The 11,454-nt window shown below is 30.9% G+C and overlaps 1 protein-coding gene across 2 annotated transcripts in view; it reads right to left on the reverse strand.

Annotated features, from left to right (window-relative positions):
• Positions 1 to 3,196: 3,196 nt before the first annotated feature.
• The window catches only part of Cht5 (Chitinase 5), a 22,516-nt gene continuing 14,258 nt past the window's right edge, over positions 3,197 to 11,454 (reverse strand). Inside the window, exons 4-11 of one of the 2 annotated variants that reach the window (XM_067051623.1) lie at positions 10,727 to 10,892; positions 9,067 to 9,289; positions 7,252 to 7,375; positions 6,694 to 6,891; positions 5,718 to 5,799; positions 5,426 to 5,637; positions 4,868 to 5,191; positions 3,197 to 3,560 (exon numbers count right to left, since the gene is read on the reverse strand). In XM_067051623.1, coding sequence (XP_066907724.1) covers positions 3,429 to 3,560; positions 4,868 to 5,191; positions 5,426 to 5,637; positions 5,718 to 5,799; positions 6,694 to 6,891; positions 7,252 to 7,375; positions 9,067 to 9,289; positions 10,727 to 10,892 — 1,461 coding nt within the window. In that variant the 3' untranslated portion in view covers positions 3,197 to 3,428. The remainder of the gene's footprint in view (positions 3,561 to 4,867; positions 5,192 to 5,425; positions 5,638 to 5,717; positions 5,800 to 6,693; positions 6,892 to 7,251; positions 7,376 to 9,066; positions 9,290 to 10,726; positions 10,893 to 11,454) is intronic. The other variant, XM_014427468.2, reaches the window with a different exon arrangement.

Genomic DNA, 11,454 nt, shown 5'->3' on the forward strand with positions numbered 1-11,454 from the left:
GCCACTTTACCCTCACCGCTATAACTGTAATTGTATGATTGTTTCAATTACTCAAAAAATACCTATTCGGGCCCCAAAAATGAATTAACCTCGGGCTTCTAAGGCAAATCCACAACGGACCTCAAAAACAAATTTTCCCAAGAACATAAAATTATATCAGGCCCCGCAAAAATAATCCGCCCCTGACTTCAAAAAATTATTTTATCCCATGTCTCTCAAAATAAATATGTCATGAGCTCCTAAAGGTCTAGGTACGCTTATGTCCTAAAATTCAATATCTAATGAAAAATAATAACTTGCTAGTAATAGAAAAAGAGACTAATGATTAACTAAAAAAAACTAGTCAAAGAACTAGTGCGATATGGCTTTACGTTGTATATTGTTCGCTAATGCAGGCTCTATATTTAAGGTAAAGCTATTTTACCCAAATCCCTGATACCCGACAATTACCCGCTAAATAAAAAATTCTCAAAAATCGGGAAATACCCTCTGGCCATTTTAGCTTTAATTTAGCTATCGATGTTATGTTGTACCTTTTTCATTCATTCACTACCTCTCGGGCGCCCTTTGATCTATGTAAGGTCCCAACATTTCAATACGGAGTCCGTTAAGACTGTCATTTAATAAATACTTAAAAACTTTTGACTACATAAATAAGAATTTCTTTGGTGGCATAGGGTTACCAGCCCTTTGTCGCTCAAATCCCCATGCCTCTCTTCCATGAATGGGGATATTACTGCCCCTGTACTCTACTGCGGTAGAGGCGAAAACTTTTATTATGTTCATCTTCCTCCCCCCTCTCCACCCCACAAATGTAACCATAACAAAATCCCAAAGATAAACCATCCTCCAAGTCTTCTGCAGTCCTTTTGTTGACTGAACTACTTATGCAGGTAGGTGTGGCATTTTATTTCTATCTTCTTTAGCAGCCATACTAGTGTTTATAATTGTTGCTTAATTTTCATTTTTCCTGCTACTGAGATGAGTTCTTACATAATTATTGAATTTATTAAAAAAATCAACTTGTTTTGGTATTGTCTTCTTGACTATTTCTATTTTATTAATACTTTTAAGTAAGAGGAAAATTATAACCATTTTAAGAAAAAGTATAATATTGTGTGAAAAATCATAACATAGATGTAAGTATTGGCTTAATTTTATCATTTTGCAGTTAATTTTAAATGAAAGGCAAATTTTTGGATCAGTAAATATGAGAAAGACCATTATCCAATTTTGATGATATTTCAGTTACAAGGTTTTTTTTAACAATGATCAAGCATCTAAATATGGATGATTTTACTTTTCTGCTATTTATCCCCTGCTTTAATCCCCTTTAAGACCAATTTTCCTTTTCACTTTGAGATTCTGGTTATAAATAATTGTTATCTAGTTATAAAATTTGTTATGCTTGTTTTGTCACTCCCTAGCCTTGTCACAAAGGTGAAGCTGAGACAATAGTATGAATGTCTTTTGTTATTCGTTATCTTTTCAGCATTTTTGTAAGCATTACTATTAAACATAAATTGAATTTTAGATGGAACACATCTATCACTTTAACACATTCACTCTGTCACACAGTTTTCGGTCAATCCTTACCCTGTTTTTGGAATGCCCATCAATATACCATCATAAAGGAAAATTTCATGCTAAAAGGAGACATGTCTTACTAGTAAAGTAAGAAGAAGGAAACAAGTTATCTCCTTTGACCTCTATTTCAAGTCTTTAGTTGGTTCCAGAATGTAAATGTGACTTTGAACTGTTTGAGTATATTTATTTATCTTCACTCCCTAGTGCTTAAAAAAATCAATACTGATAAGACTTATGATAAGTAGTATTTCAGAATCTCTTCATATATGCTTTTCTTTGTTTTTTTTGGAAAGTTATCTGGAATCTATTGATGAAAAAGGGTTTATTAGTCACTCCCTAGATAGCAAATCTCTGTCACTTGTCTCAATGACTAGACTAGGGAGTAACCAGGATGGCAATGAAGAAAAAATACTTAATTTTCTCTCAAGATACCCCATTAGAAACCCATAGTTTAGACAAGTAAAATTCTCAATTGGTTGTTAAAGACACTGATGTCTGTGAAATTAATGAAGAAGACATTATTAAATTTCTTTTATACCTTACATTTTTCATTTATACACTTGGATAAATATGGTATTTTCATTTTCCACCCTAATTGAAGTGAAAGAGCAGTTGAGGTAATAAATTTCTATTTGCCAGTTTGGTATTTTTCCTTTTTATTTATTTTGTTTTCCCAATTAAGTCAGTTCATCTATATCAAATAAAATAGTACCAAAAGGTTCAGCTTCAGATGCTGATTAAAAATATGATATGTGTTTCTACAATATGTTTCCAACAAATATTTGTTAATGATAGTTCGCATTACATTCTAAGTTGGATTTTATTGTGATAATATTGAAAATGTGAGAATGTTTCTAGTATTTTTAATTAGAACGAGATTTCAGTAAGAGTTTTACAATATGTTTTTATGCTGAAAATTGTTCATGATCAAAGAAGGTTAAACAAATACTGCCTACTGACTACTGCTAAATAAATATTTGCTATTAAAATAAATAAGGTATCTTCGTTTTATCACTCCTAAGTCGTACATATAACTGGCTAGAGTATAATTTATATCACAAAAATTGAGTTATTAAGTGTATGCCTGCTTCTGAAAGTTATTAAGGAGTATTACCTTAAATAAAAAAATAATAAAAACACAAATATAATTTTTGAAAAAAAAAAGAAAAAGAAAATGACTTAACAGAATAAAATTTAGAGCATGAACCATATATGAGAATTAAAATTTTTGGAGTACTCCAGGAGGATTTTTATTTCTCTGAGTCTATCCACAGTTGGTAGAACCGATTTTTTTTTTAATGGAATATTTCATTTTAATATGATGTATATAAAAACAATACAAATATTTTAAATTTAAATGTTAAATTAAGTTTTTCTGTATAATGGCAGTATGTTCTTTCTCTACATTTGCTCAGAGTTTATAGCAAAGCTTTCAGCTCTACACACCCTGGGGAATAATTCTATGTGCATTTAAAAGGGAACTAATCTGATGATTAATTAATGAACACAACTATTTTTTAATATTTTATTATCTTTTAAATAAATACTATAATTCAAATAGTGATAAATAAATACAAAATCTTCTTATAATACAATAGGTAGTAAAATAAATAATAAAAAATAATGATTACATTATAACTTAATAATATGTTGTTTTGTCATGTATATATATTATTCTACCGTCATGTATTTAGCATTATGATAAATAATTTTAATTAACTATTACATCTCTAGTAATTAGAGTATAAGTGGTATATGGCAGTAAAACAATTCTATTGAAAAAAGTATGAATATGACTTTGGTTATAAAAGTATTGTTTTGTTTTTCAGTAAAAGAAATATTTATCTTTCTTCATTTTTGCAGTCTTTTCTTTTAGCATTCTCTGGCCAGTCGCAGATTTGTTTTTCTTGATTCCAGACAGTCCCTGGCTTGCAGGAGAACTCTACAGGTGTATTATGATCACACTGGTAATACTGAAAACAGATTATTGGCTTAGAAATTTTATTTATTATATTTTATTGAACTTAAATACTAAATAATCCAAATCTAAATAATATATATTTTTAAGTAACAATATTCAGTAAGTTAAGTGGGAGTTGAATAATCGAGTTATAGTATTTATGGATAGTTAAACAAAATCCAGTTAGGCCAAAATTTAGATGGGTATTGTGCCTATCAATTGGTGAGCATCTACCAGTAACCAAGCTTCCTCAGGCAGGTGACTTGCCTGTCATATTACAAGACGGCTCAAAGTAGATATAGAGTAAGCCATCTGCACAAGTAGACCCCAGCTTGAATTTTTATGTTCCATCTAGAAATTTTGAGCCAACAATAGGCTGTATACTTAAAAAAAAATAAATAAAAATAAGTTGATATTGTTTTAGCTATGATTAACTAAATATTAAACCATTGAGTTAATTACTTCAGAACCTTAGAATTTTTTTTATTAAAAATAATTCATAAATTTAATTGAATTTACATATATTTTAAATATTTCAGTTCGATATCTGAGATTGCAGGCCTACAATTATTTAAAAACAATCTGTTGAAAAACAGAAGCCCATTGTTTTACATAAGCCCCACTAGAGGATACTCCTTTTGATCCATGGGATGGAAGAGTCCTAGAAAAGAGCTGTTACTGGGCTCTTGAGTCTTTTGTTACCTGGATCCTCCAGCATCAAGTATTATTTCCTCTAAAAAATTTTTTTTTTTTTTTTTTATTTATAACTCTTATTTCATATTTCCAATGAAATATTTAATCTCAAAGAAAGCTAGTGCAAATTTAATATATGTTTTACATAAGGTTTTTTTTAAATTTGTTAAATTTAAAAGAAAATGATATATTTAACTATCACCGAATTTCAATTTCATTACTTAGTAAATTAAAGCAAAAGGGCTGATAGGTCGGCTTGATTAAAGGGAGTTAAGACGTTCCCTTAGCAACCTTGAGTCTGTAGCAGTACCGGTTCAAATCCGGCCTATGGGGGTTAACTTTTATTTTGTGACAGCCACACGGAATGATAACAGGACCCTCCACTCCGGTTATAATAGGTTAATTTCTTAGCCCCTCCCAATTTGTCTGATCTCATAACCAGGTAGGGAGAAAAAAGGTCTTTTTTACAGTTTGGTCTTAAGGGAAATAGGTCTTCCTAATTTTTGTGTGGAGAAGATGGTTGGGGGAGGTTTGTGGTCAGCAAATAAAAACAATCATTAGCTGAATGTGTTGCTGATTTCTATTTTGCTCTTGATTTAACTGATATTTGAGGACTGAATTGCTTACCTTATTGCATTCTTTATGTGGTTTAAAGCCATCTTCCACGCATATTGTGTTGTCAATTGGACTAGATGTAGATGTTCCCTGTGTTCCTTCAGAATAACTTGGTTCTTGGACAGAAGTTGAAGACACAGGTGGAGTAGTTGTAGAAGTAGTAGTAGAAGTAGAAGTAGAAGTAGAAGTAGTAGTAGTAGAAGTTGAAGTAGTTGTAGTAGTAGAAGTAGAAGTAGTAGCTGCTGTTGAAGTAGAAGTAGACCACTCCGGTTTTTTGGTTGTGGAAATAGGCTCACCAGTTTCTGATGGAGTGCTTGGAGGTCTGGCCCACTCCGGCTATAAGAAATTATCATATTGCTTTAAAATACTCAATAACTCAAGAGGCTGTCTCAAGTAAGTTTACTTTCTCTTCATCTACAAAGTAGAGGTGATCTTCAAATTTTCTTGATTTAATAGTTCATTTTATAAAGGTAGATCTATTAGATTTTATTTGACCATTTTATGAGTTTATACTTATTGAAATTAAGTATGTATTTATTTAAAGTTAAAATAATTTAGAAAGATTAATACCCTTGGTGTGGTAGATACAGTTGGTTTAGGTACTTGGTAGTCCTTCATGTTTTTCCAAAGAACATTTATGAGAGGGTTTTTAGGACCACACACACCTCTAAAATCATCCATGTCAATAGCCCAAACCATAGCTCCAGCATATCCTTTTGATTTTATCCAGTCCATTTTTATTTGTAGACTTTTTTCGTTCTCATATCCAATCCATTGAGTACCTACAATTATTAAAATGATTATATATAATTTCAAAACATGTAAAATAAAACCAGAAGTATTTCGGCTTAGGATACAATACCTTTGTAGGTGTATGGGCAAAAGCCATGTTCATCCCATTTCTGTTCCCATCCATTATTTTCTTTCTCTAGTTCCATGCAAATCTAAGCAATAAAGAAAATAATGAATCTAAATTGGATAGAGCATGAATTTTTTTGAAAACAAAAAATAAATTAGTGTTCAAAATGAAATAAGATTATAAATCACCTCATGTTATTACTATTTTACCATAACTGAGGTTATTAAATATTGAATATCATTTCCCTGACTAAGAAAAAACCGTGCAGAAGGCGAATACTAAAAAGATTCGTCATTGAAAAGGAAAATAAGGAAATGGGCTATACTATACTAGTTGGAAGTAAAATAGTGTACATTGAATGGACCAAACTAATGGAAATAATCTGCCTCGATTGAAAAGTATCTAAAGGAGTAAAATGAAACAGTTAGCATTAGTTCCAGACAACTCGAACCCACGCTGGGGCTTTGAATTGGAAAGGCGCCCGCCTAGTGTTTCGTAAAACAAATATGACATATGATTTATATCATTAACTGTTTTGATGCTTGGCGAAGGGAGAAAGATGGTAGAAATGGCCGCTGTTCTTATCTTAATATCTATTGTTAAATTCATATCATGGTATCTTAATGGCTTAAAATTATGTGAAGAAAAGATCTAAAATGGAACTTATGTTTTCTTAATAATGAGTTAAAGTATTTTCCAATTTAATCATATTAACTTTAAAAAAACTCCTTCAGATCTCTGGGGAAGTTCAACACCAATGAAACGGATAAAATAAGGCATCGGGAAAGACCGAAACGCAAATAGAAAGTTAATGTCAATGTGGACTTTCGCTAGGGGAGGATTTTTCTTAAGTGAGTTGTAGAGCAGTAGAATATAAAGATTGTTGTCGATTCCGGTAAGGAATATTACTGGGGTCAATATAATTTTAAGAATAAAAGTAGATTGTAAAAACAAATCTTATATAATATGGAATTCTTACCTCATAGTACGATAAAAAGCCTTTGGCTTTTGTATAATTTGCAGGTGCTCCACCACCAGCTTCTTTGTTGATGTATGTCCCCAATCCATAATTACTGTTACCCTGGCTGATGGTAAACGATCTACCATAGAACGGAACTCCAACGACCAGTTTGTCTGGTGAGCATCCGAAGTCAACCCAAAGCTGCAATCCATCGTTCTGTAAAATCATGAAAAAAGAATAAGCTGTATTCAACTTTTAGTAGATAAATTGATCGAACACATTAAAGAGAATACTACTCAATTGCCAATCCCATTTAGACATTTTTCAGTTCATTAGAAAAAGAGTTGTCCCACATGATCATTTAAATATCATTATTTTGAATTAATTTTTCATTTCTCATCTACATGTATATCTTATAACAGCGATAAACATTAATATAAATAACTAACATGGTAGGGAATCGGCGTAACTATGTTGGACAATCCAATACCTTGTTGAGCAATATTAATCCTTTCCATTGTCTACTCAATGCTAGTGCAAGTTATTAAAATTATTTTTGATGGGGAATATACTAACTACATTCAGCAGCTCATATGCATATTGATCGTGTGGTCTCCTGTAAAGTGGACTGTGAACATCAGCGAAGCCTGCCCAATTACCTCGAAGATCATAAGCCATCACATGGACCGCATCAATGTTCCTATAAAACAAATACATCTCTTTGTTAACAAAATCAATAAATCACAAATATTAAAATTTAAAAATCACAAACTAGCCAGATGATAGAAGTAATTGAAGCAACTTAAAAAATGTTCAGTCAGAATTATTTTGCATGTCATGAGATCTAGATTTCACCCACTGAATCTTTTTTTCAAAATCAACTTAAAATTAATTTTTAGTTGTGTTTTAGGAACAATGGTCTCAACATTAATTCACCGAAGATAAACTTTTGTATGTATCAATAGGAAAAACAATAGTATCAAACAAATTACTCTTAACACGGTTTAGATTAATAACGGCATATAGGTCAACGGCTGAATATAAAGATATAAGAAATGTTAAAACAAAAGCCTTAATATGCTATTGGACCTACAAAAGAGTTTTTTAGTTTCAGCAAATCGTGGGGTCTTCAGTCATCAGGACCGAGTTTATCAAATAGGGTCGCACTTTTTTTTTTATTTATTGATAATTACAACTGTATAAAAAATACAACAAGTAAATTTGATCGTAATGACATAATGATATGATAGAGCATGTAGAGAAACTACCCAGTAGTAGAACTCTAAAAACATTTTACAATATAAGGTCACGATCATCTGCTTTTCAGGCGCCTCGGAGGATTGCCAGGAATGGAAGAGGAAGCAAGGTTAGAAACTAGTAGGTTTGGGTGGTTAGGGAGTTTATAATGGAAGGAATGATAGAGGGTTCGGGCTAGATTGGTTACGTAAGGAACATTTAGGTCTTTATGGATGGTTTTATTAGTAACAAAATAAGGAGCATTGAGGATTTTACGAAGGATTTGGGATTGTAAGGATTGGATACGAGAGGAATTCGAAGGTTTAGTGGAGGCCCAAAGCTCAACTTCGTTTGTCTAGATGGGCCTTATTATTGTCATGTCGATCAGTCTTTTATAATGAGTTGGAAGTTTAGACCGTTTGTCTAGTAAGTGCTGTAATAGTCGGAATCTGCGTGCAGTCCCCTGTCTTTTCAGTCTTGTGTGAGGATTTCAGGTTAGTCGTTTGTCCAGGTGTAGTCCAAGATAACGAATCTGTTCTACAGGGAGGGTCGCACTTTAAAAAATATATTAGTAACAAATAAAATGTTTATGATGAATGAAAGAATTCTTATGAAGTAATAAGTAATGTTACTATGCGATTAAATTAAAATTACCACCATAAAAATTTTGTTGAGACCTCCCCTTTCCCTCTCCCTCTTCCATTTTACGAAGAGGGAGCGACATTAACTCTTGGGACTAGGATGGTCCAAATTTCAAATCCGGCCCGGACAATAATGAAAAAAATAAGAAACAACGTCACTCCAAGTTCCACTTACTAATCCAGGTATTGCTGTCACTAGAAAGAGTCTCTCTATGAAGCCTAATACGACTGTAGACTATAGAAACGGCCACTGCTCACTAAATAAACACATTTTTAATTTGAAAATTAAAGAATCTGCAATTCGCAAGTCTTTTAGAATCGAAGATGTCTTCATAAACCACTGTATATTATTATGACACCTAAGCACTCATATAGTTCATGCAATTTGGTGCTGACCACAGACGCTAAACATGATACAATAAGGTATTAATGAAGACAATTTACTTTTGATTTTTCTATCATTTTTGTTTTCCTAGAACTACAGGCACAAAAATGTTTGAAATATGACACTTACTCGCATAATTCTGGAACATGGTATCCTTCATTCAGCCTGAATTTCGCTAACGGCACAGCCATGGTTATTTCCCAGCCTTTATTCTGAGCATCGAAAGCCCTTCTCAATTCTTCAACAAAGTAAAAGAAACGGTCTTTGTCTGAAAAACTGCCTCCTCGATCAGCTGCTCCTGGGTATTCCCAGTCGAGGTCAAATCCGTCGAAGCCATATTTGTTCATCATCTCTGTGAAAAATAAAACCATAGTGCATAAGTTTGAGAAAACAACAAGTCAGTGGTTCATGGAAATTTAGCCTGCAATAATATGATGCTACTGATATAGATACGAAGAATGACGGCTTGTATTGAATTAATCATATTACAAACTTAGGCATAATTGAAGAATCCACTCTACTCACGAATAACAAGGTTATAATGTAAAAATGGAAGAGCATGTGTATGTGAGAGTTATTATTTTTTTTCTATTTATATTTTATTATTTGCTTGAAGAGGTAAGGAAAGAAAAAAAAATACAAAATGAACATTTATGAACGACAACATTTGATGGCATTATAGCGAAACAATAATGTCACCAGATTTAAAAAAAAAATTATATTTTAGTAAAAGGGTATTTATTAATTTTTCGATTGGTGGTATGTTATTGTCCTGATTAACAACTGCATACAATTAGAAAACCGCTAGGATTACCTAGAGCACTATTTTTTCCTTCTCAAGAGAAAGGATAAACTTAGCTTGGAGTTGTCTTGGAAGAGTGTAAACAAGAGCTGCTCATAATTATCCCTGTGTTTAAGATGGGTATTTTACTTTAATTTTAATTTTATTTTATTTATTTTTTTCGTATAATGATTTTATTTTATCACTATTACTACTATCTTCATTCGGGTAGAATTATAATATTTCACTATAAAAATAGTTTATCCGCCCTTTAATAAACCCTCAAATTTCCTTGAATATTAAAATTGAAGTAATTTAATTATTGTCAAATGAAAAGCTTGTTTATTAATAAAATATAATAAATATATAATTGTCAGAGATTGGTTTGAGTTAACTAAAATAGATTGTTGGAAGAAATAAATTATTTTGATTCTTCAATTCAGGAATTTGTAAAGCCACAATATTAAAATTTTAATGTAATTCTACAATTTTCGGGAATTCTATTTTATAGTAATAATATTCTTTATTTATTCCTTTAGAATAATACAGGCGTCAAATTAGGCTAGTAGTATTTGTAGTAGTAGTATTTAATTGTAATGTAAAATACAAAATAACAATGAAATTATATAATATAACGAATTTGAAAAGATAAACATGAACAATAGTAATTAACGGAATATATAAAAAAAAATTAGAATAAATAAAATAAAATCATATGTCGTATCATTAAACATAAGGTGACTAACTTCTAATAATAAATAAAAAGTAAAAAAAAAAATGATAAAAAAACAAATAAAACTAAACTAAAAATAATAAATAGTACAATGGTACAATTTAATATTTGTGTATTATTATATACTATAGTAATTATTATACTATATTATGTAATATAGTAAAATTTACTATGATAAGCATAAAATATCAGTGGAGAGAACAATATTAGAATGGAAAGATAGGTCAATTAACGTATGGTTTCTAATTACTCTGGGTTAATAAGGATGAGCTCACCAACAACACTGGCGATAAAAGACTTTCTCCTTTCCTTCATGGAGACAAGAGCGGAGTATTTCCGACCACCTTCACCCCATCCTCCAACTGCCAAGCTTGTTTTCAGGTTTGGATATTTAGTCTTCAGATTCGTAAAATTTCTGAATCCTCCTTGCTCTTCGTCAACCTAAAAAAACAATTTTTCAAGTAGTTTGAAGGATCTAAAAGATAACAGAAAGGTTAGAAAAATACGTTTTGGCCTTCTAGCCCTTTTTACGCCTGAAACCACTATAGCCTACCTTGTTGCAGTTACAAGATTAAAAATTGTAATTATTATTATTTTAATTCTTTCACTTTATTAAAAAAAAAAACATCCTGGAATATTATTCTATGTCTTTTTTTCTGATTAGATTTGTTGGCAGGATAATATTTCAATATCATCTGAGATACCGATCGAAGAAAAGTACTCGTTAAATCTTGGTAATTTTTTTTATTTCAATAATTTTCTTATTTGTTGTTATTACAAATCGCTAAAATATATTATTGTATATGGATTTGTAATTTTTTTCCTCTACTGGAGATTTTTAATTCTCAATGGAGAACTAAGAAGGAAAAAGTCTGGTTCATCTAACAATTTTCTTCAATATGCAATTTATTTTTAATATTTCAGTTGTAAAAAATTATTAAATATGTAAATGAATAAATATGTTGATAAGTTGTAATTAAAATTTAATTATTTATATAATTAA

This window comes from Halyomorpha halys, unplaced genomic scaffold (assembly GCF_000696795.3).
Source record: "Halyomorpha halys isolate HHAL.00 unplaced genomic scaffold, Hhal_1.1 Scaffold647.1, whole genome shotgun sequence".
NCBI classification, from domain to species: Eukaryota; Metazoa; Arthropoda; class Insecta; order Hemiptera; family Pentatomidae; genus Halyomorpha; species Halyomorpha halys.